This window comes from Oncorhynchus keta, chromosome 21 (assembly GCF_023373465.1).
Source record: "Oncorhynchus keta strain PuntledgeMale-10-30-2019 chromosome 21, Oket_V2, whole genome shotgun sequence".
Taxonomy (NCBI): Eukaryota; Metazoa; Chordata; class Actinopteri; order Salmoniformes; family Salmonidae; genus Oncorhynchus; species Oncorhynchus keta.
Window position 1 is genome coordinate 555,756 of NC_068441.1, and position 24,844 is coordinate 580,599.

At 42.1% G+C, this 24,844-nt stretch overlaps 1 protein-coding gene across 8 annotated transcripts in view; it reads left to right on the forward strand.

The window, feature by feature from the left end:
• LOC118399905 (rho GTPase-activating protein 15) overlaps nt 1–21,902 on the forward strand; it is a 55,268-nt gene extending 33,366 nt beyond the window's left edge. For 5 of the 8 annotated variants that reach the window (XM_052473195.1, XM_035796121.2, XM_052473198.1 and 2 more), the window contains 15 exons: nt 5,665–5,724; nt 6,928–7,062; nt 8,120–8,221; nt 8,484–8,545; nt 8,652–8,739; nt 9,084–9,179; nt 9,685–9,783; nt 9,891–10,008; nt 10,159–10,278; nt 12,752–12,850; nt 13,672–13,749; nt 13,890–13,943; nt 14,680–14,811; nt 14,984–15,089; nt 20,532–21,902. In XM_052473195.1, the coding sequence (XP_052329155.1) occupies nt 5,665–5,724; nt 6,928–7,062; nt 8,120–8,221; nt 8,484–8,545; nt 8,652–8,739; nt 9,084–9,179; nt 9,685–9,783; nt 9,891–10,008; nt 10,159–10,278; nt 12,752–12,850; nt 13,672–13,749; nt 13,890–13,943; nt 14,680–14,811; nt 14,984–15,089; nt 20,532–20,724 (1,542 nt within the window). In that variant the 3' untranslated portion in view covers nt 20,725–21,902. The remainder of the gene's footprint in view (nt 1–5,664; nt 5,725–6,927; nt 7,063–8,119; nt 8,222–8,483; nt 8,546–8,651; nt 8,740–9,083; nt 9,180–9,684; nt 9,784–9,890; nt 10,009–10,158; nt 10,279–12,751; nt 12,851–13,671; nt 13,750–13,889; nt 13,944–14,679; nt 14,812–14,983; nt 15,090–20,531) is intronic. The other 3 variants (XM_052473199.1, XM_052473200.1, XM_052473201.1) reach the window with 3 other exon arrangements.
• Nucleotides 21,903–24,844: the final 2,942 nt, after the last annotated feature.

Genomic DNA, 24,844 nt, shown 5'->3' on the forward strand with positions numbered 1-24,844 from the left:
CGATATTGCCTAAGTTGTTAGTTTGTCTTTTATAACGTATAAGGCTTAAGCAGACAGGCAGGCAGGCTGGCAGACAGACAGACAGACAGACAGACAGACAGACAGACAGACAGACAGACAGACAGACAGACAGACAGACAGACAGACAGACAGACAGACAGACAGACAGACAGACAGACAGACAGACAGACGGAAACAAGAAGAAGCACAGAGTGACAGCAGAGAAGATGCTGAGATAGATAGACAGCACAACAGGGACGAGCAGAGGCACAGTTATAGTGGTGAGTTGTATCTTCAGTGGGGTTTTTACATATCCTATTTGTTTTAAACATGAGCTGGTTAAAAAAGAGGAGAACCACCATGTCTCACCAGTCATTGGTACAGAAATGGTTTAGAAACGCTTTACTCTATTGTCAATGTTGTGTATCAGCACTACTACCTGTGTCTAAGTTGGGTGTGTGTGTATAGCTGGTTGCCTGCCAGGGGGGTGTGAGTTGGCGGTGTGCAAAGTGACATGGGCTGGTGTGGATAAATTTCCAGGGCAGAATTCTTGTCCCAGTCCGCGCCTACGGCTACGTGCAGGCTACAGCGTCTTGTGTGAATTCTTATGTGAATTATAATACATTGACGTATTTGTAGGGGGGTAGATGTATTTTTCGTTTGGAAAAATCAGGTCAATTGTTTTTATTGTATGTTTGAAGGAGAACCAATAGGTAGAATAAACTATAGGTTTCCTCAGTGCTTGTGTGTCCAGCGGTTACAGCCACTGACTCCGGCACACATATGCCAGCGTCGGCATGGGTTCAAGCCTTGCCATTTGACTCATGGATGATCTTCTTTTTTTTGACGCATTAATGCTGCATGATTAAAGGGTCAAAACAGAAACAATAAAAAAATGAACAGTTTACCCATTCATTCAGAGTAGTTAAGGTCAGGGCTATGGTTTGGCCAAGGCTTAAAGTTCAAATAAAAAATGACATGCTTATGTACCATCAGTATTCATAGTATTCTTTAGTGCTTTAGGTCTAAAGCAGCGCACCTCGGCTCATGAGTTCTCGCCCAGTACTGGGCGATATGACCAGCCTGGGTCTACATTAGGCCCACAAGTTACTTTCATTTATATTTCAATGTTTTCAAGAAGTAAAATGAATAGTTATAACGACACAGGGCGAGACCCAGATGCAGACACCGGAGGCAGATGGTTTGAGTCTTTGGTATTTATTGAAAAACAAAGGGGCTGGCAAGAGGCAGGTCAAGGACAGGCAGAAGTTCAAAAACCAGGTCAGGGTCCAGAAGGTACAGGGCGGCAGGCAGGCTCGAGGTCGGGGCAGGCTGAATGGTCAGACAGGCGGGTACGGTGTCAGGGCAGGCAAAGGGTCAGAACCGGAAGGACTAGAAAATACAGAGACTAGGAGCATGGAAAAACACTCTGGTTGACTTGACATGACAAGACTGGCTAGCAACAGACAGACAGATGACACTGGTATAAATACACAGGGAATTAACGGGAACAAATGGGAGACACCTGGTGGGGTGTGTGGACAAGCACAAGACAGGTGAAACAGATCAGGTTGTAACAATAGTCTTGTAAATTTGACATCATAGATACGTGTCTCAGCCCAACGAAATCGTCTTTGGATCGGCTCAAATGCATAAACATCCTGTCAGCTTTATGAAATGAAATATTAAAGCCGCACAATACAGGCTTTCAATCCATACCAAAGACCAAAACTATATTGACAAATTATACATAGCTATAAAACGTGGACGAGCATCCACACTGGAGGAAAAATGTAGCGTTCTACAGTAGGCCTACATCTGTCAATCAACTGATGGCACAAACCAGCTCATCAACTCGGCCAGGGAAACACAAACAGTAGGCTATTATCGGTTTTCACACCTTTCGTTATGTGACAATGGATCAATCAATAAAATGTATTTATAAAGTCCTTTTTACATCAGCCGATGTCACAAAGTGCTATACAGAAAACCAGCCTAAAACCACAAACAGCAAGCAATGCAGATGTAGAAGCATGGTGGCTAGGAAAAACTCCATAGATACAGTAGGATAGGCTAACTGGTAGCCTACAGAATGTATTGTAATATAATACAATAACGAGGGGCCTATTGCAACCATCGATGGCACTAGATTATCTGAATACACGCAAAATGTACCTGCACAGCTAATCTTAATAACAACCATTATTGGTCACCTCTCACCGGAACAACTTAGTCCTTTTTGAACAGACTAAGGGTGATTTATCTATTTGACAAGCATTCCATAGCCTAATATAGAAATAAAGTACCTAATCGTTTACCACGGCAATCTACTGTGCCAATTTACCCAACAATTTGTATGAATGGAAAGTGATGTTGGTATAGCCTATTTTTTATTATTTTACATTATCCAAAAATGTCTGGTATGGTCATTTCTCATCAAAATATACCTGAACTGTCCATGTTTGAAATGTGTAAATTACATCCCGTCAATCAGGGGCATTTAGATACGTGTACCAGAAAGGCGTGGCCCGGAATCAAACTTATGCCAACAAGATAGGCCTTTCTGTGCGCTGAAGGCAGCAGCCCGAACTGTTAACCACCCCAGGCCACCATTGAACTCAATTTTGACCTAAGCATACACTTGACATTGTCGGAGCCCTAGTGGAGACCAATATCTATCTATCTTATGTTATTAAGCTACAGTTGAAGTCAGAGGTTTACATACACTTGGGTTGGAGTCATTAAAACTCGTTTTTCAACCACTCCACAAATGTCTTGTTAACAAACTATAGTTTTGGCAAATCGGTTAGGACATCTACTTTGTGCACGACACAAGTCATTTTACAAACGATTGTTTACAGACAGATTATTTAACTTATAATTCACGGTATCACAATTCCAGTGGGTCAGAAGTTTACATACACTAAGTTGACTGTGCCTTTAAACAGCTTGGATAATTCCAGACAATTATGTAATGGCTTTAGAAGCTTCTGATAGGCTAATTGACATAATTTCAGTCAGGTGTACCTGTGGATGTAAACTCAGTGCCTCTGTGCTTGACATCACAGGAAAGGAAAAGAAACCAGCCTCAGAAAAAAAACTGGTAGACTTCCACAAGTCTGGTTCATCCTTGGGAGCCATTTCCAAACTCCTGAAGGTACCACGTTCATCTGTAAATCAACAGTACGCAAGTATAAACACCATGGGACCATGCAGCCATCAAACTGCTCAGGAAAGAGATGCGTTCTGTCTCCTAGAGATGAATGTACTTTGGTGCAAAAAGTGCAAATCAATCCCAGAACAACAGCAAAGGACCTTGTGAAGATGTTGGAGGAAACGGATACAAAAGTATCTATATCCACAGTAAAACGAGTCCTATATCAACATAACCTGAAAGGCTGCTCAGCAAGGAAGAAGCCACTGCTCCAAAACCGCCATAAAAAAGCCAGACTACGGTTTGCAACTGCACATGGGGACAAAGATCATACTTTTTGGAGAAATGTCCTCTGGTCTGATGAAACAAAAATATAACTATTTGGCCATGATGACCATCGTTATGTTTGGAGTAAAACGGGGGAGGCTTGCAAGCCGAAGAACACCATCCCAACCGTGAAACATGGGGTTGGCAGCATCATGCTGTGGGGGTGCTTTGCTACAGGAGGGACTGGTACACTTCACAACATTGATGGCATCATGAGGTAGGAAAATGATGTGGATATATTGAAGCAACATCTTCAGACATCTGTCAGGATGTTAACACTTTGTTGCAAATGGGTCTTCCAAATGGGCATTGACTCCAAGCACAATTCCAAAGTTGTGACAAAATGGCTTAAGGACGATAAAGTCAAGGTATTGTAGTGGCCATCACAAAGCCCTGACCTCAAATGTGTCGGCAGAACTGAAAAAGCGTGTGCGCACAAGGAGGCCTACAAACCTGACTCAGTTACACCAGCTCTTTCAGGAGGAATGGGCCAAAATTCACCCAATTTATTGTGGGAAGCTTGTGGAAGGCTACCCGAAATGTTTGACCCAAGTCAAACAATTTAAAGGCAATGCTTCCAAATACTAATTGAGTGTATGTAAACTTCTGACCCACTGGGAATGTGATGAAAGAAATAAAAGCTGAAATAAATCATTCTCTCTGCTATTATTCTGACATTTCAGTCTTAAAATAAAGTGGTGCTCCTAACTGACCTAAAACAGGGAATTTTTACTCTGATTAAATGTCAGGAATTGTGAAAAACTGAGTTTAAATGTATTTGGCTAAGGTGTATGTAAACTTTCAACTTCAACTGTATATAAAACAACGCTTGTTGATTATTTTGATAGCGTGCCTTGATGCCAGTGACTCGATTCCTCCCGAATGGAGAGAAAGATAACTGATATTTTTCAGGGACTCATGAGGCTCATTTGAATTTCCTGATGCAGCAGGAAGATTCTCTGCGACAAAAGAGTGATCAGTTTAAGATCACTCTTTTGTAGGGGTTGTACAGTGTAACAATGAGCAATTCAAATAGTTGTTCCACTGTACTTACAGGAATAACCACAGAGTATTGTGTCTGGGCCTCATTTAACTTCAACCCCAACGGACCTATATTGCTCGTGTCACCATGGCAACTAGAAAGATAAGAGCATTCAAGCAACTCAATTCCAGGAGCTAAAATAACTCTCTGTGCTGTTGTAACTGTTAGTGTTATATTTTTGATATGATAATGTCTCTCTCTTAGTCTTAGTTCCTGGTTGTGCAGAGTGAGAGTGATTGTAGATGCCGATAGTGTTAGCTTCCTTATAGAAAGGGGAAGTTTGGTGAGCGAGAGAAGGACATATGGGCAGAAGTGGTTTGGGGTTGCATTTACTTTGTTCGAGATAAAAAAAGAAAGTGTGTTTCAGAAAGCTACTACAACCAACTGACAGTGGGGGGGACTAACTCTCAAATGGATTAACAAGGGACCACTTCATATCAGTTTTGTTTTAATCTGGACTTTCATCTGATTGAGGTCTACAAGCTGAATAACAGTGTCTGTAAGTTAAGAGTCGTAACTCCCCCTACATTTGTGTGTGAGCTTGGAAAGACAGCACTACTGTTATGTGTCATCAGTTAGCATATAGGCTCATGTTAGTGCTGTCATCTTCGCGGTTGGTAGATAACTGACCATTATGACTATACCTGCATGTGTGTGTGTGTGTGTGTATGTCCCAGTTTTATGACAGCATGCATATCAGCAGATCGTTAGGTTTAAACGGTGACCATGCTATCTGTGCTTTCACTATTACTGAACTGTGGTGAGGTACGGAGAGCACTCATGCCATTTCATTAGAAAAGTTTCAACAGTCAGTCGTTGGCGTGAGTTGTGTGTGTATGCTTGCAAGCTCTGCTTACTGTTCAATCTGCATCCTGTTTTTCATAATCAGGATGAGTGGTGAAATATGATGTGCTGGCAAGTCAACTGACATGTTTGGAAAGAAAAGTGTGTATTCATGCATTTAAGTGTTGCTTAATGTGTTGGCAATTATAGGCCAGTGTTGGTTTTAATATGCCTGTGTAGTGAAAGCAAAAGATACATGGACTATAAGGAAATAGATCAATAAAGTATTTATCTTCTTCTTCTTCTTCTTCTTCTTCTTCTTCTTCTTCTACTTCTTCTTCTTCTTCTTATCATCCAGCTATCTCCAGACTTCCTCTTCACTGGCCAGAAGCCTGACAGTGGCTGGGAGCTGGAACAGGTGATATTTGAATGAAATGTAATGTATAGATGATTACAGGGGAAATAACTTCCTGACATCAAACAAGGAACTCAAAGTACAGTTGATGTGTAAAACAACCTTACCTACAGTAAACAAACTAATTCCCCTATTGGGGCTATCTGAAGCAAGCAGTCTTACTTAGTTATCCTCTTCGTACCTTCTGGCACATAAGGCAGTGAGTGACAAGACCTCTCCAATTCTAATGATCAGATGTTCAGGAATTGAAGCTAAGATGGAGCCATGGTGCCAAACAGGCTTTAGAATGTCTGAGGCATTCTTATGTGTTCAGATACTCTTTATAACACCAATCAAGAATCCAGTTACACAATGTCATCTTGTGATGTCAGGTGGTATGCTGCACTCCAGTGTTACTGCAACATGTAGCCTCACAGTGAGAATAGAGGCAGGTGCCTTGTTTGCCTGATCTAGCAGATCTGGCTCCAAAACAAATCCTCAACCACTCATCATGGAAAGATGGCACACATCAAGATGGGTATTTATTTTTAATCTCTATGGCTCAATCCGGTTGTTCTGGTCAAAAGTGTTGCACTATTTAGAAAATAGTGAGCCATTTGGGACAGACACTGCTCATGTCGTAAGGATGTGATTTGTGTGTCATAGGCAGTGGCAGCATTCTCCTGTCTCTCAGTCCATGTGAAGTGGAGTGTGTGTGTGTGTGTGTGTGTGTGTGTGTGTGTGTGTGTGTGTGTGTGTGTGTGTGTGTGTGTGTGTGTGTGTGTGTGTGTGTGTGTGTGTGTGTGTGTGTGTGTGTGTGTGTGTGTGTGTGTGTGTGTGCGTGTGAGACTCTGCCAAACATTTTACATTTTAGTCATTTAGCAGACGCTTTTCTCCAGACCGACTTACAGGAGCAATTAGGGTTAAGTGCCTTGCTCAAGGGCACATGGGCAGATTTTTCGCCTAGTTGGTACACTCTTAACCCCTAAACTACCTGCTGCCAAACTCACTATGAGAAGGGTCCATATCAAATGGCTTTAAGCAGGTTCTGGATAGCAAAAGATAGTCTGTACATCAAATACAACGAATATACACACAGTACACTTGGGAGTCTATCACAGTTTTGGGAGTCTTCTTTTCTTGCTGATGCTGTGCCTAACCCAGTACTGTAGGTCTCCATAACTTGTCTCCATAACTTGTCTTCCCCTCTATGTTGGTGTCCTGTAGAGTATGCAGCGAGCAGTATCCTCAGACACCATCAGTACAACAGACTTCAGTACAGGAGACAAGGAGGCCCTACTGCATCATGAGACAGAGCAGCTCAGCCACTCACGATCTATGATACTGCCTGAAAACGGCAAGGTACTGTACAGGCACGCACAGAGGCAGGCAGGCAGGCAAACACACACACACGCACGCACACACACACACACACACACACACACACACACACACACACACACACACACACACACACACACACACACACACACACACACACACACACACACACACACACACACACACACACAGCTGCAGTACACACACGTACAAATGCACACATGAATAAGCATATAAACAGAAAAACACAGGCGCACAGAGGGGCATCATGCACCTCAAAAATCTGAGGGGCCACTAAGTATGTGTGGATGGTTTTGGGTTGGCCCAGAGGGGGATATGCCCCTGGTCCATAAGGAGGAGAATTTTGCACTTCAAACCTGAAACTGCTTTTTTCCTGGAATCTAGACCCTTTATCATTATGCTTAATTCTATGTAATAAAATAAAAATGTGGGTATGGAAAATATTGAAAGTAATGTGAGTCTTATTCAATACATTTAGTTATTGCTTGTTTTTTTAAAGTCTGCACCTTGCCAGCAGACATGCAAGTTATGATAGTTAAACAAGCTAGCTACTTTAACTTGATTGATTGCCATATCTTATTGGTAGCTAGTTATGAGGTTGGGAGATAAGGAACCTATCTGGGCTAGCTAAAGCCAACTTCATAAAATTGCTCGGTGGCTAGTAGTATAACAGAGAAACAACAATAACACATTTAAATTACATTATTTATTTATTACAGGACAAATCTGAGGGGGCATGTGCCCCTGTGCCCCTATGGGCATGTTGCCTCTGGGTGCACACCAGTGGAGGCTGCTGAGGGGAGGAGGCCTCATAATAATGGCTGAACGGAGTAAATGGAATGGCATCAAACATATGGAAATCATGTGTTTGATGTATTTGATACCCTTCCACTTATTCCACTCCATTACCACGAGCCCGTCCTTCCCAATTAAGGTGCCACCAACCTCCTGTGGTGCACACATACTCAAACTAATATACACAAGCAAGCAGAAATACGCATACACACATTGACACTATATCTGTCTATATGTAACAGTCTGTATGTGTTGTTCCTAGCTGGGTCAGCAGTGCAGAGACTGCTCCTATCCTGTGACCAGTGTGGTGGTGGAGCCTCCCTCTCCAGCCAGCTCTCCAGACAGCAATGACAGCTCCACACCAGTGAGAATCACACCTTCTACCTTCCTCCTCCATGTCTCTTCTCCACTGTCCCTGTTGTCCCCTGTCTCCAAACGCCACCTGCCTCACCCACTGCTACTGCCCCCACTATCTCATGCCCCACTCTACCCTCCTCCCCCACCCAATGTTCCCATGTCTCCACTGACCCTAATGTTCTCCACTGACCCTAATATGTGCACCACAAGAGCTATCACTCTAATGTCTCTATAACACCATCAACTCTCGCCATCTCGCCCATCCACAGGAGCTGGAGAAGGCAGGTCTGCTGAATAAGACCAAGATAGCAGAGGGAGGCAGGAAGCTGAGGTAAGACAGGCTCATCTTGGAGGGATTGATGTTAATACTACCTATAAGATGTTTATCCTCAATCCCAGGAGTCTTTCCTGACATTGTGACTTGGTGTATGTTTTAGGAAAAACTGGAATCCATCCTGGGTGGTTCTGGTTGGGAATAGTCTGGTTTTCTTCAAGGATCCCAAATCTCAGACCCCCTCCAGCTGGGTAAGACAGTGTTATCCACATTGAAACACATAAACCCACAAATGATTTATAACACGATAACGACAGTTAACTACAGTTATCATATATTAGTCTCTCATGATATACCGTCACTGTCTTGTGAAAAACCTTGTAACAAAATGTTGGCCCAACATTGAAAGCAGTAACTCCCCACAATGTGTATTTAATAACTCTAGTACCAAGAAAATGTATTCAAACGAGTTTCTGGAGTTTCATAATCATCCAACAGAGACAAAGAAAATGAGTAGCTGGCCAGTTGTGATTCTGGGTTCCCAGATTAAAAGTATATCACTCATAATAATGATTGCGTGTGTGTTTCTCTCCAGAAACCAGGGAACAGTTGTCCAGAGAGCAGTGTAGACCTAAGAGGAGCTCAGCTACAGTGGGCCAACAATCTGTCAAGCAAGAAGAATGTCTTCAAGGTCAGATACACACCAGGAGGGAGGGATGGTGGGGAGTAGGAAGGGAGGGAGTCACTTTCCTAGCGTATCCCTATTCCCCTACCTTTCACAATGTCCCTCAGACCACCATTTTCACGTTTGGATATCATTTCATTTACATTTTTAAGACACTTTATTTCAGCCTGGATTTTGGGGGAAGTCAAATGTGGATATTTTAGTCCTACTGACATTTTTCTGTGAGAAAACATTATTTCCTCCTCTTGAGAGGAAGTTGTGTATGTGTTGTAGCTGTGTGCGCCAGAGTTAGATCAATTTCAACTCAGTCAATTCAATATGCCATAAATGTAACTTTAAGAATTGAAAATCACCATTCGTTCTCACTGCAATTTAAATTCATTTCCCGAATTGACTGAATGGAAATACAATTTTTGGGAGCCGTAGCACACACTACAAGAAGTACTACACTGCCTAGGAAGTAGTGTTTGATTTGGGACTAACCCATGGTATTTGTTTGTCTGTGTGGTAGCTGAGGACGGTGACAGGGAATGAGTTCCTACTGCAGTCAGAGACAGATTCACTGATTAGAGAGTGGTTCAACACCATCCAGAGTGTAATCGACAGGCTGGTGAGTCTCACTTTGTGTGTGTGTTTGTGTGTGTCGGGGGGTCCTTTTTTACGATCAAAAACCAAAGACATCTGGCACCAGTTGAAATTCTCTTCTCTGCTGTGTAGAACCGTGAGAATCCTCTGGAGAATGTCCTAATGTACTCTCTGAGGAAGGCGGGCAGTGTGGAGATGTTGGACCAGAGTGGAGACGAGGAGGACAGTAGAGGGGGATGTAAAGCATCACGTGAGTCTCTCCTCCATCCACTGCTCCAAGGGTGCTGTTCTTGTGCTATGGCTGGCCATGTGCTTCCTCTGGTGATGCACTCCCTCCCTCTCTTTCTCTTGTTCTCCCTCTCTCCCCTTTCTCTCATTCTTTCCCTCCCTCCTGCTGCAGTCCCTCGCTCTGCATCCAACCTGGAAAACACAGAGAGGAAGCGCGTTCGGAGCAGACTGAAGAAACTCATCCTGAAGAGACCTCCACTACAGATCCTGCAGGAGAAAGGACTCATCAAGGGTAAGATCACTGACTCTCTCTCTCTCTCTCTCTCTCTCTCTCTCTCTCTCTCTCTCTCTCTCTCTCTCTCTCTCTCTCTCTCTCTCTCTCTCTCTCTCTCTCTCTCACTCTCCTTATCTTGCACTCTCTCTGACTGAGATCACTTAGAGAATGAGATCACTTAGGGGTAAATCCTAAACGACCACACATCGCACCGAATGCGAATGTTGATCTGCCGTTCATTCAGCATGCTTGGTTTGCAAATTACAGCCAGCACTCTGTTCAGAGGTGCTAAGTCCGCTCGGCTGGCAAATGGTATGGTGTCCGAGCCTAAAATGCCCAGTGCAGTCAAAAATGTGATTTCCTGTGTTTTATATGGTGTTGAACCACTCTCTAATCAGTGAATCTGTCTCTGACTGCAGTTGGAACTCATTCCCTGTCACCGTCCTCAGCTACCACACAGACAGACAAATACCATGGGTTAGTCCCAAATCAAACACTGCTTCCTAGGCAGTGTATATAGTGCCAGTAAAAAGTTTAGACACCTACTCATTCAAGGGTTTTTCTTTATTTTTACTATTTTCTACATTGTAGAATAATAGTGAAGACATCAAAACTATGAAATAACACATATGGAATCATGTAGTAGCCAAAAAAGTGTCAAACAAATCAATATATTTTATGTTTGAGATTCTTCAAAGTAGCCACCCTTTGCCTTGATGACATCTTTGCACACTCTTGGCATTCTCTCAACCAGCTTCATGAGGTAGTCACCTGGAATGTATTTCAATTAACAGGTGTGCCTTAACTTAATTTGTGGAATTTCTTAATACATTTGAGCCAATCAGTTGTTGTAAGTCGCTCTGGATAAGAGCGTCTGCTAAATGACTTAAATGTAATGTAAATGTTGTGACAAGGTTGGGTTGGTATACAGAAGATAGCCTTATTTGGTAAAAGACCAAGTCCATATTATGGCAAGAACAGCTCAAAAAAGCAAAAAGAAATGACAGTCCATCATTACTTCAAGACATAAAGGTCAGTCAATATGGAACATTTCAAGAACTTTGAAAGTTTCTTCAAGTGCAATCGCAAAAACCATCAAACTGGCTCTCATGAGGACCACCACAGGAAAGGAAGACCCAGAGTTACCTCTGCTGCAAAGGATAAGTTCATTAGAGTTAACTGCACCTCAGATTGCAGCCCAAAGAATTGCTTCACAGAGTTCAAGTAACAGACACATCACAACATCAATTGTTCAGAGGACACTGCGTGAATCAGGAATTCCGGAATGTTGGTGTTGATATGAGCCATGACCAGCCCTTCAAAGCACTTCATGGCTACCGGCGGTAATCATTTAGGCAGGTTACCTTCGCTTTCTTAGGCACAGGACTATGGGGGTCTGTTTGAAACATGTAGGTATGACAGACTCGGTCAGGGAGAGGTTGAAAATGTCAATGAAGACACTTGCCAGTTGGTGCACGGATGCTTTGAGTACACGTCCTGGTAATCCGTCTGGCCCCGCGGCTTTGTGAATGTTGACCTGTTTTAAGGTCTTGCTCACATCAGCTACGGAGAGTGTGATCACACAGACGTCCGGAACAGCTGGTGCTCTCATGCGAAGCGAGCATAAAAGGCATTTACCTCGTCTGGTAGGCTCGCGTCACTCGGCAGCTCGCGGCTAAGTTTCCCTTTGTAGTCCGTAATACTTTTCAAGCTCTGCCACATCCGACGAGTGTCAGAGCCGGGGTAGTACGATATATATATATATATATTTCCACACTATGAGGTTTTTATAATACTGTGAATTTGTGAAAATGATGATAATACCCTGTTAGTGTAAGAACTGTTTGAAAAGACTGCCTGAAATTTCGGCCTGTTTTGTTACGATGGAATTTTGGCGTGACTGGTGAGATCACCTGGTGGTAAATTTGCTAATAGACCAATAAGAAAGAGTTCCAAACCTCTCTGCTAATAACAACTTGTTTTCAGTTTTTCAGTCCCAACTCTTGACTGCTCCCAGACAGTCTTAGCAAAATTCTTGCTTCAGAAAATACTCTTTGCTAAGAAGCAATTTTTGGTTATTTTTTACAATTTTAATTGAACACAATCACCGCAAGGTACTTAATTGTTAGCCAGGAATGATTTGATATTGAGATAAAAACATCTGCATTGGCACTGTAATATCCACTTAAGTTGAATTTCAACTTCGTCTCCCACATATGACTAAGTGAAAATTTGACTTAAGTGGGAGTTATGATTTATCCCTCAGTGATCTCACTCTAAATGCTAAATCCCCTGGAGAGTAGTGGCCTTTCAATTCCATGGAACTGGAGATCTTTCCAAATACAAAAACAAATCAGTGTGGTTTGAGGAAGTGATATGATGTGGGCTCCTCTGTCTATCTCATGACCTCTAATTTTTGTATTGACTTTAAAGTCACTGTAGAGAAGATGATCTTCCGTGTTCTAAATGTCCGTGTTGTTGTTATTTACAGACCAGGTGTTTGGCTGTTGTCTGGAGATGCTGTGTGAGAGAGAGAAGAACACGGTGCCTCGCTTCGTCAGGCTCTGCACTGAGGCCGTGGAGAGGAGAGGTATAGCACGGAGGAAGGAGGGGTGGAGGTCGAGGGAGGAGGGAGGGAAATGGTGTGTGAGAGAGAGAACAACACGGTGCCTCGCTTCGTCAGGCTCTGCACTGAGGCTGTGGAGAGGAGAGGTATAGCACGGAGGAAGGAGGGGTGGAGGTCGAGGGAGGAGGGAGGGAAATGGTGTGAGAGAGAGAACAACACGGTGCCTCGCTTCGTCAGGCTCTGCACTGAGGCCGTGGAGAGGAGAGGTACAGCACGGAGGAAGGAGGGATGGAGGTCGAGGGAGGAGGGAGTGAAATGGTGTGTGAGAGAGAGAACAACACGGTGCCTCGCTTCGTCAGGCTCTGCACTGAGGCCATGGAGAGGAGACGTACAGCACAGCCCTATAGGATTTGATAGGTTCATGTACGTAAATGGATGATTCCAGGGTAACCTAGAGGTTAGAGCATTGGGCCAGTAAAACGGTTGCTAGTTCAAGTTACCAAGCCGACAAGGTGAAAAATCTGTTGATGTGCCCTTGAGCAAGCAAGGCACTTAACCCTAATTTCTTATTGGTCGCCATTGATAATGTCAGACCCTGGCTGTGACTCCACTCTCCAAAGGTGTCTAAGGGGAAGTTGAAATATGCAAAAAAAAATAAACATTTCAGATTGAAATATGAACCACCTAATTATTATTATTGTTATCATTCTTCTAATTTGTTGCCAGTGTAAAATGTAGTACCCGGGTGTTGTTGCCAGAGTTAAATGTAGTATGAGTGTTGTTGTCAGGGTTAAATGTAGTATGGGTGTTGTTGCCAGTATTACATGTTCTGTTGTGTGTTTCAGGTCTGGAGACGGACGGTATCTACCGAGTGAGTGGTAACCTGGCTGTAATACAGAAACTACGCTTCCTAGTTAACCATGGTGAGAGAGATGGGCAGCGTGAGGGAGGGAGGGAGGGAAATGGGCTGGGATCATAGCAACTTACTCTAGGTTGCTTAAATAACTGTTGATTTTGCTAGGTTGCTTAAATAACTGATATTTTAAATAACTGTTGATTACAGAGCGAGCAGTGACCACTGATGGACGTTATATGTTCCCTGCAGAGTTGGTACAAGGTAGAACTCAGACGAACTGGCAGCACATAGCTTTGAGCCAAATCTATGCATATGTGTGCAATGTCTGCATTTATGTAAAAACACATGTTTCTCTGCCTCTAAGCTTTCCAGCTGCTGGAAGTTTGTATATTGCGTTGTCTTTGCACAGACATGCTGAGTAAAATATCAGTGAAAGGTGCATCAGTTACTGTGTTCTTTACACAGTGCACTGGTGCCGTCAAGTGGCTAAAATAGACTACTGCAGCTTGCATTTTGCTCCAGCTAGCCTTTATTGCACTGCCTTGAATCCTGACCAATGTTTCTCAATTACTCCTCTAGAGTCTAGATAGTAGTTTACAGTATTAGGTTCTAAAGATCAATTTCACATTGGAAACTATTGTAGTTACACAAGATATTGGGTTTACAAATGTAACTGAGGATGGCTTGAGAAACGTTGTTCAGGATTGGATGGTTGCTTGTATTGGGGTAGCGTTCCCACAAGCTCTGTCTCTCTGCATTCTCACTATTGCCTTGTTTCACAGACAATATATCTTTGCTACAGCAACAAGCCTGCCAGCCGCGCTGTCGACCAAAAGCACAGTTTTAACAGTGAAATTCATGCATTATCTCTGGTTCCCTCCCATCCCACGCTACATTCCACTCCTTCCTCTCTCCAAAATCCCCTCCAATGCTCTCTTTCACCTCCCCCCTCCTCCCTTCACTCCTTTCCTCTATTATTCTTTCCCCCCACTAATAGAGAAGCTGAACCTGGACCAGAGTGAATGGGAGGATATCCATGTCATAACAGGTGCCCTAAAGCTTTTCTTCAGGGAGCTTCCTGAACCCCTGGTCCCATATGGCTTCTTCACAGACATCGTAGAAACCATCAGTGAGTAGCTCCTGAATTCATGAATAAATCCTTCTTCACAGACATAGTCGAATGGATTGATGGATTGTTTGATGACTAAAGAATGAGTGAACAAACCAACAAATGAATGTGTAAAATGAGACAGTAAGCCATCCAGAGTCTAATGTATTTGTCCGGATGTCTGTGTGTCCAGAGATGTCAGACTACTTGGACAAAGTGGACCGTCTGAAGTGGCTGGTTCTGAGCATGCCTCCTCCCAACCACGACACCATGAGGTTCATGTTCAGCCATCTCAAACGGTATGAGACCTCTCCTCAATCTAGCCAAGTCCCTAATCTGCTAAACTGCAGTATAGAAGACTGACAACTAGATGGCGCAGTGTCCTCAGCATTGTTCTCAGCGGTTGCATTTCAATATGTGTTCTGTGAATGAACAGTGTGGACTCGAGAGTGCTGTGGGTCACATACTTTTTTTGTCATGGAGTGAGAGGTTGAAACTCTGATGGATCAAGGATTCAGTCACATAAGTAAATAGATGCTCTTCTGTTACATTATGGTACTTCCACAGAACTTGAGAGTGACTGTTCATGTTGTGTTAGTGAGTCTGATGTTTGTGCCAACATGTAGCTCCCATGGATCTGTATGTCAGTCACCATGTCTCTGTCTCACTGTCATTCCTGTCTCTCTGTTGCTCTCCCTCTCTCTCTCTGGATCTCATTTTCTCATCTCCTCCTCCCCCATCCTCTCGTCTCCTATCCCCCCTCTCGTCACCTCTCCTCCCCCTCTCATCCCTCCCCGCCTCCTCTGGGATCTCTGTGGCTCGTCTGCTGGAAGGAACAGCAACACCACTGCCGCCACCACTGGAACCTCTCTCCTCCATTCTCCCTTTATTTTCTCTTCCCTCGTTCCGTCTCTTTTTTCCTATCCTTTTTTAATGTGGAAGTTTTGAGCAATTGCTGGCTGCCTCTGTGGCTTGGTGGGAATGGCATTTTTAGAAGAATGCCTCATGCTGTGGCTTTAACCCATTCCTGAGTCAGTGTCCCCTCACACACACACACACACACACACACACACACACACACACACACACACACACACACACACACACACACACACACACACACACACACACACACACACACACACACGCACACACACTAACCCCAAAACCTAACCTTAAGCCTAAAGGTAACCCTAACTCCTAACAAACCCTAAACCTAACCTTTAACCCCTTACACTAATTCTAACCCTAATCCCCATAGAAATAGCCTTCATCCTTGTTGGGACTGCGGACTGGCAAAATGTCCCTAGTTGGTCAAATTTTTGTTTGTTTACTATTCTTGTGGGGACTTCTGGTATGGTTTAACATGTCTGCACACACACACACACACACTTGTGTGTTAAAGTAGTCAAAAGTTAAGTATTTGGTCCCATATTCATAGCACACAATGACTACATCAATCTTGTGACTCAAAGCATTTGTTGGATACATTGGTTGTGTTTCAGATACATTTTTGCCCAATAGAAATGAATGGTAAAACATTTATTTGTGTCATTCTGGAGTCACTTTTATTTTAAATAAGAATAGAACATGTTTCTTAACACTTCTACATTAATGTAGATGATCATGGATAATCCTGAATGAATTGTGAAAAATTATGAGTGAGAAAGTTACACAATTCCAATAAGAGGGGAGGTTACCATTTTTGGTTGGGTATGATATTTGAGTCTGTCCCTGCCGTACCATCAATTATTTTTTTATAATTTTTTTTTTAAACTCATTTTTCTGTTTGCTTGGGTAATTAGAGATCATTGCTCTGTATAAAACTTTGTATTGCCGTGAAGTCATTTTGGACTTGGACTTTGAAGAGACCCCTGGTGGCATGTCTTGTGGGGTATGTATGGGTGTGTGAGCTGCATGTTATTTGATTATGCAGACAATCTGGAATTTTTGGCACAGTAATATTTCTCATAAAAACTAGAAGAGAAACAGTTAAGCCCATCAACCCTCAACCAGCAAAGACGTGCATGCATGTTGTTGATGTTAGTTCTGCATGTGCAGTTAAGGGCAAGGCGTGTTGCTTTCTTTTTAGCCAGCTGCAACTTTCCTAGGTCTTTCTTTCTTGCATATAACTGGACAGAAATCAAGATGGAACAGGACCACAACAAGACTTACTAGTGGGGTTGATTTTTGTGTCAAAAACCCATATACAGTGCATTCGGAAAGTATTCAGACCCCTTGACTTTTTCCACATTTTGTTATGTTATTCTAAACTGGCTTTAAAAAATCCCTCATCCATCTACACACGATACCCCATAATGACAAAGTGAAACCGTGTTTTTAGAACATCTTTGCGAATCTGACAGAGTGTCACGACTTCTGCCGAAGTCGTTGCCTCTCCTTGTTCGGGCGGTGCTCGGCGTTCGACGTCACCGGTCTTCTAGCCATCATGGATCCATTTTTCATTTTCCATTGGATTTGTCTTGTCTTCCCACACACCTGTTTTCAATCCCATTCATTACCTTTTGTGTATTTAACCCTCTGTTTCCCCTCATGTCTTTGTCAGAGATTGTTTATTGTCAGTGTAGAGTTGTTTGTTGTATAGGTGCGCGACGGGTCTTTGTACCCATATTTTTGTTTATGTTCTTTTCCTGTTTAGTGTTATGGAGCATGTTACTAGGACATTATTAAAAGACTCCATTTTACACTCCGTTTGACTCTCCTGCGCCTGACTTCCCTGCCACCTATACACATATGCCTGTCACAGAGCTTGAGATCTGCAGAGAAGAATGGGAGAAACTCCACAAATACAGGAGTGCCAAGCTTGTAGCGTCATACCCAAGTACCAGTCAAAAGATTAGACACACCTACTCATTCAACGATTTTTCTTTATTTTTACTATGTTCTACATTGTAGAATAGTTTGGAATAAGTTGGACTGCAGAGTGAAGGAAAAGCAGCCAGCAAGTGCTCAGCATATATGTGAAATCCTTCAAGACTGTTGGAAAAGCATTCCAGGTGACTTCCTCATGAAGCTGGTTGAGAGAATGCCAAGAGTATGCAACGCTGTCATCAAGGAAAAGGGTGGCTACTTTGAAGAATCTAAAATAAAAATACAATTTGATTTATTTAAGACTTTTTTTGGTTACTACATGATTCTATATAAGTTATTTAATAGTTTTAATGTCTTCACTATTATTCTACAATGTAGAAAATAGTCAAAAATAAATAAAAACCCTGGAATGAGTATGTCTGTCCAAATGTTTGACTGGTACATTATATATACAGTACCAGTCAAAAGATTGGAGACACCTACTCATTCAAGTTTTTTTTTATTTATTTTTTATTGTTATTTTCTACATTTTAGAGGTCGGGTGATTGTGGAGGCCAGGTCATCTGATGGAGCATTCCATCACTCTCCTTCTTGGTCAAATAGCCCTTACACAGCCCGGAGGTGTGTTTTGGGTCATTGCTCTGTTGAAAAACAAATTATAGTCCCACTTAAGCCCAAGAAATCATCCGTTCACCAACTCTGCATCTCACAAAGACACAACGGTTGAAACCAAAAATATCACATTTGGACTCATCAGACCAAAGAACAAATTTCTACCGGTCTAGTGTCCATTGATCGTGTTTCTTTGTTTCTTGGCCCAAGCAAGTCTCTTGTTATTAATGGTGTCCTTTAGTAGTGGTTTCTTTGCAGCAATTCGACCATGAATGCCTGATTCACACAATCTCCTCTGAACAGTTGATGTTGAGATGTGTCTGTTACTTGAACTCTGTGAAGCATTTATTTGGGCTGCAATCTGAGGTGCAGTTAACTCTCATGAACTTTTCCTGTAGTGGTCCTCATGAGAGCCAGTTTCATCATAGAGCTTGATGGTTTTTGCGATTGCACTTGAAGAAACTTTCAAGTGGACTGTCGTTTCTCTTTGCTTATTTGAGCTGTTCTTTCCATAATATGGACTTGGTCTTCAATTAAGAAGGAAAGAAATTCCACAAATGAAGTTTTAACAAGGCACACCTGTTAATTGAAAAGCATTCCAGGTGACTAACTCTTGAAGCTGGTTGAGAGAATGCCAAGAGTATGCAAAGCTTTCATCAAGGCAAAGGGTGGCTACTTTGAAGAATCTCCAATGTAAACTATATTTTGATTTGTTTAACACTTTTTTGGTTACTACATGATTCTTTCTATATGTGTAGAAAATATGTAGAAAATAGTAATAATAAAGAAAAAACCTCTAATGAGTAGGCGTGTCCAAACTTTTGACTGGTACTGTATATAGTGGAGGTTTGGGTGCTGACATGTAAAGTGTGAAATCATATGTATACATAGTAATTCTATCTTTGTGTAAGTGGCAAATAATTTGTAAAAATAGAGAACAGTAACCACCCAAAGCAACTGCCCCGAGGGACACAGCACTGTATATATCCGATGTTAGAGAAGCTTCCATTGAAGAACACTCTTGGATAAATAACTCCAACCATGAGATGACAGCTGATTTTTTTTAATTAACAATTTATGATCATTAACATCTAAGGCTGCACTAAAATCTGAAAATACAGCTTCAACTATAATCGTATTATTCATGTCTTTAAACCAATCACCAGTCATCTGAGTCAGTGCAGTAGGACAAGTTGAGTGCCCTTCCCTATATGCATTTTGAAATGCATTTTGATGCATGCTGAAAGTCAGTAGTTATCTTGATCTCTGAGAAATAGCATTGTGTTTGGTCAAACAAATTGGGGTCTTTGTGTGTCTGTGGACATCATGTACTTATTTGTGCCTTTGTATGTGTGTGTGTGTTTGTGTGCAGGCATGAATGTGTGTGTGTGTGTAATGGATGTGAAACGGCTAGCTTAGTTAGCGGTGCGCGCTAAATAGTGTTTCAATCGGTGACGTCACTTGCTCTGAGATCTTGAAGTAGTAGTTCCCCGTGCTCTGCAAGGGCCGCGGCTTTTGTAGAGCGATGGGTAACGATGCTTCGTGGGTGACTGTTGTTGATGTGTGCAGAGGGTCCCTGGTTCGCGCCCGGGTATGGGCGAGGGGACTGTCTAAAGTTATACTGTTACATGTGCACCTACAAAATGTGAGGGGGCATAAAGTACATTAGTATCCTGGTCAAGGACTGTCTTTACCCTTAACCAGGATAAGCTTAGATATTCTGAAAAATGTTACAATTCTTTACATAGAATTATACATAATGATTATGGCTCTCGATTGCATGAAAACATCTGTTTGAAAAATGCAAATATTTCCTACTTAAGGACGGGAACATATCCCCTTTCCGGACCACCCCCCCAGCCATCGACACATGCAGATGCACAAATAAATACATGGTGTCCACAGACACACAAAGACACCCACACTGTACTGCCCACATGCCTGCACACAGACATTGTCCACACACACACTGTCCACACACAACCATGCCCAGTGAATCAGATAGCTGATGTTCTGAAAGATCTGCAAAAGGAGTTCTTCAGTCTGTAATAAAGCCCTGTCCAGGCTCCACATTGGGTGGGACTATGCCCTCCCAGGCCCACCCATGGCTGCACACCTGCCCAGTCATGTGAAATCCATAGATTAGGGCCTAATTGATTTATTTAAATTGACTTACTTATATGAACTGCAAAATCTTTGAAATTGTTGCATTTGCATTTTATATTTTTCTGTATATAAATGTCTTTCTCTCTCGCCCCCACTCTCTCTCTCTCTCTCTCTCTCTCTTCCTCCCCCAGAGTGATGGAGCACGCTAAATCCAACCGGATGTCGACCCAGAACATCGGCATAGTGTTTGGTCCCACCCTGATGCGTCCGGAGCGGGACAACGCTAACATGGCCATCAACATGGTGTATCAGAACCAGGCCGTGGAGCTCATACTCAATGAGTTCGAACGCATCTTCGAACCCAACAACTCAACATCCCTCTGACACCCAGCCAGCCCAGAACACCGAACCCACCCAGCCCCAAGGACCCATTCAAGAGCTAAACCAGTCTCCTAGCCCATCCAGCCCCCATCCCAACCAGTCTGAGCCCCGGGCCCATCCAGCCCTAAGTCCAACCAGTCTGAACCCAAGTTAGTGACCTGAACCATCTTGGGACCCAACCCTTATGGTACCCTGTAACACCTTGCATTGAACCCACCCAAACTCAGCCTGAACCAAACACCAAGACCAAAACCAATAAAACCAACAGAACCAGTACACTGTGAAACTGCACCAGCATCTCCTCATGATGTCTCCTTAGCCCCTGTAGTAGCAACACCAGCCTAGTTCACCTCACCCCACGGCAAGGAGAAAAGTATGGGTAGAGATGGGGACAGGAGGAAAAGCCAGTATGGATGATATGTCTCCACAGCTCCTTTAGTAGTGTAGTAGCAACACCAGCCTAGTTCACCTCACCCCACGGCAAGGAGAAAAGTATGGGTAGAGATGGGGACAGGAGGAAAAGCCAGTGTGGATGATATGTCTCCACAGCTCCTTTAGTAGTGTAGTAGGAGCACCAGCTGACTCTTTCAAACACAAGCAACAGCAGCAAGACTGTTGACTCTATGTGCCACTATCTATAAACGGTCTTCAACAAAGTTAATGCAAAGTTTTCCAATTCTATCCTTGTTTGTACTAGACTTGTGTCGAACTTCTGTCGTGGCTGGAAAATGCATCCAGACTTCAAACTTCAAAGGACTTTGGTTTTGTTATAATGGCAAAGCAATAGAACTGAAATACTTACGTTATGTACTTACCTTTACTGAATAGTCTGTGTAGACCTTTGAATCCCCCTGGTGTTATATATATACTATTTGATTTGTATGTTTCAATTTTCATTAAAACATACTGATTTATTTTGTGAAAGTTTGTACATAAGTGTAATATTCTGCCATCAACTTTCACTTTGGAATGTCCCTACCAGATGAACCGGAGGTAAAGCAAGAACTGTTGCTGTTAAAAATGTTAGAACTGTTAAAGCAAGAACTGTTGCTGCTAAAACTGTTAGAACTGTTAAAGTAAGAACTGTTGTGAAGTAGACAGTTAAACAACATAAAACATAGCTTTATTGTAGTAGTTTCTTCAATAAAGATTGTGGAGTAAATGACTTGAGTGCTATGTGGTACTTCTTCAGCTTATTAATCAGTCAGTCATGGTTTTGGGTTGTCTGTTGTCGAACACCCGGCCTGCTTTCAAATACTATTTGAAATTATTTAAAATACTTTATCTGTGCTTGATTGAGATTTCCTGGTTTAATGGACCAATAGAATAGTTCAAAAAGAGAGAACCCTGCCCACCTGGAACTCCTGGCAGGCTAATGCAAATGCTAAAGCATTTAAAATGATTTAAAATAGTATTTGAACTGACCTAGGTCTGTTGAGGAGCAATGGGTTGTGTCAGCATGAGAGATACAGGAAGTGTGGAGGTATGTAACACCTCTGTAGAGACAGCTAGGGAAAACATCTCCCCTGTGATTGGTGGAAACACTGTTTTTAATAAATAGAACAAAAGAGGAACTAGAAATGCATATGTTTATAAAAAATGTGGACTTTCCGCAAACAAACTCCCTCTGCAGGTTTGATACTTTTATATTGACTGGTTTGGCAGGAGAAGACAGAAACGAACAAGAAGGAAAAGAAGAAAAGTTGAAGAAAATAGTGTGCGTTAGATCTGGATGTTTTATATGTTATATTTATTCATTTTTATTATTATTGCAAGTCTCATGGGAGAGAGGGGGGGGGGGGAATAGTTTTGTGACATCAGAGAAGATTTGACTCAAGTAGGGTCGTTATAACTTTTGAAAATGGGAAGAAAACCCCATTCCATTTCAGTGCTGATTCTATTTTATGGATAGTACATTTATTTTTTTATTTTTTTATTTTACCTTTATTTAACCAGGCAAGTCAGTTAAGAACACATTCTTATTTTCAATGACGGCCTAACCCTAACCTTAGAGTATTGACTTGCCTGCCTCTAATATCTGGCTTCTACACTCCACCCAAAGTTAGTGTTGTATAATATTTACATACATTTTTCAAACCTATTTCTAGAAGTTTGTGTTTTATTCCTAAAATGAGAGTTCATATATTATACAGTGAAATCCAACAGTAATGGTACAGTGACCTGTTTTTTTTCTTTTATCTAAGTACTACAGAACTTTGGATTTTAACTGATAGAATAACTATGAGGTTTTTTATTTAACCTTTATTTAACCAGGCAAGTCAGTTAAGAACAAATTCTTATTTTCAATGATGGCCTAGGAACAGTGGGTTAACTGCCTGTTCAGGGGCAGAACAACAGATTTGTATATTGTCAGCCCGGGGGTTTGAACTTGCAACCTTCCGGTTACTAGTCCAACTGCTCTAACCAATAGGCTACCCTGCCACCCCTGGTTAAAGTGCAGACTGTCAGCTTTAATTTTAGGGTACCCATATCGGGTGAACTGTTTTGAAATTACAGCACTTTTTGTACATAGTCCTACCATTGTAGGGGACCAATAGTATTGGGACAAATTCACTTATGTGTATTAAAGTAGACAAAAGTTTAGTATTTGGTCCCATTTTTTATTAACTTTTTTATTTCACCTTTATTTAATATTTAACCAGGTTACGGCCAGTTGAGAGCAAGTTTTCATTTACAACTGCGACCTGGACAAGATAAAGCAAAGCAGTGCGACACAAACAACAACAAAGAGGTACACCTGGGATAAACAACCGTACAGTCAATAACATAATAGAAAAATCTGTACACAGTGTGTGCAAATGAAGTAAGGAGGTAAAGGCAATAAATAGGCCAATAGTGGCAAAGGAATTACAATTTAGCCATTTACACTGGAGTGATATATGTGCAGATGAGGATGTGCAAGTAGAAATGCTGGTGTGCAAAAGAGCAGAAAAACAAAAACAAATATGGGGATGAGGTAGGTAATTGGTTGGATGGGCTATTTACAGATGAGCTGTGTCGCGCTGCAGCGATCGGTAAGCAGCTCTGACAGCTGATGCTTAAAGTTAGTGAGGGAGATATACGTCTCCAACTTCAGTGATTTTTGCCATTCGTTCCAGTCATTGCCAGCAGAGAACTGGAAGGAAAGGCGACCAAAGTAGGTGTTGGCTTTGGGGATGACCAGTGAAATATACCTGCTGGAGCGCATAGGTGTTGCTGTGGTGACCAGTAATATTCCTAGCATGCAATGATTACATAAACCTTGTGACTCTACAAACTCTTTGGATGTTGTTTGTTTTGCCCAAAATAAATTAATGGTAAATAACGCATTGTGTCATGTTGGAGTAACTTTTATTGTAAATAAGAATATAATATGTTTCTAAACACTTCTACATTAATGTGGATGCTACAATGATTACAGATAGTGCTGACTTAATAATGAATAATGATGAGTGAGAACGTTACAGACTCACAAATATTATATCCTCAAGACATGCTAACATCTCACCATTACAATAACAAGGAGGTTTGCGTTTTGAGGGGGGGCGTATGATATTTGTGCATCTGTAACTTTCTTACTCATCATTGTGTGCCCCTTTCCCACAGTGAAGTGTATGAAATACTGCGCCGTAATGCAGAATTGAAGTTGTGTGGCCTTATAACTTGAAGGGATGAATCTTGAAGATGCAAGCCAAATTAGATGACAAGCCAAATCTGTGCATAATGACAGTCGGGTCAAATTTTAGGCCAAATTCTTTGTGCTATACAATGTTTAAATTTCAGGCCAGACTTTTTTTCAGTTAAAAAAGAATAATAAATTGATGACTAAGCTATCTGTGAGTTAGAACAGTTACTGAGCACTGTCTTGTCTGCATTGCACAGCCATAGCCACATGTTTCCGGGTAAAACCTCTCCACCAGCTCTGAATCATCATGTAAATTCTGTACATTTAGTCCCATTGAGCAGAGAATTGAGGTGGTGAGGTTACCATATACCGTAAGAGGGAACTGAGGTATTTTACCAAAACCCCATAGGCCTACTGTGAACATTTTGATTGGTTTATCCCTGAGGCTGATAATGTGTGGTCCTATCCAGTGATGCAGTTTGTGAAATAATTCATCAA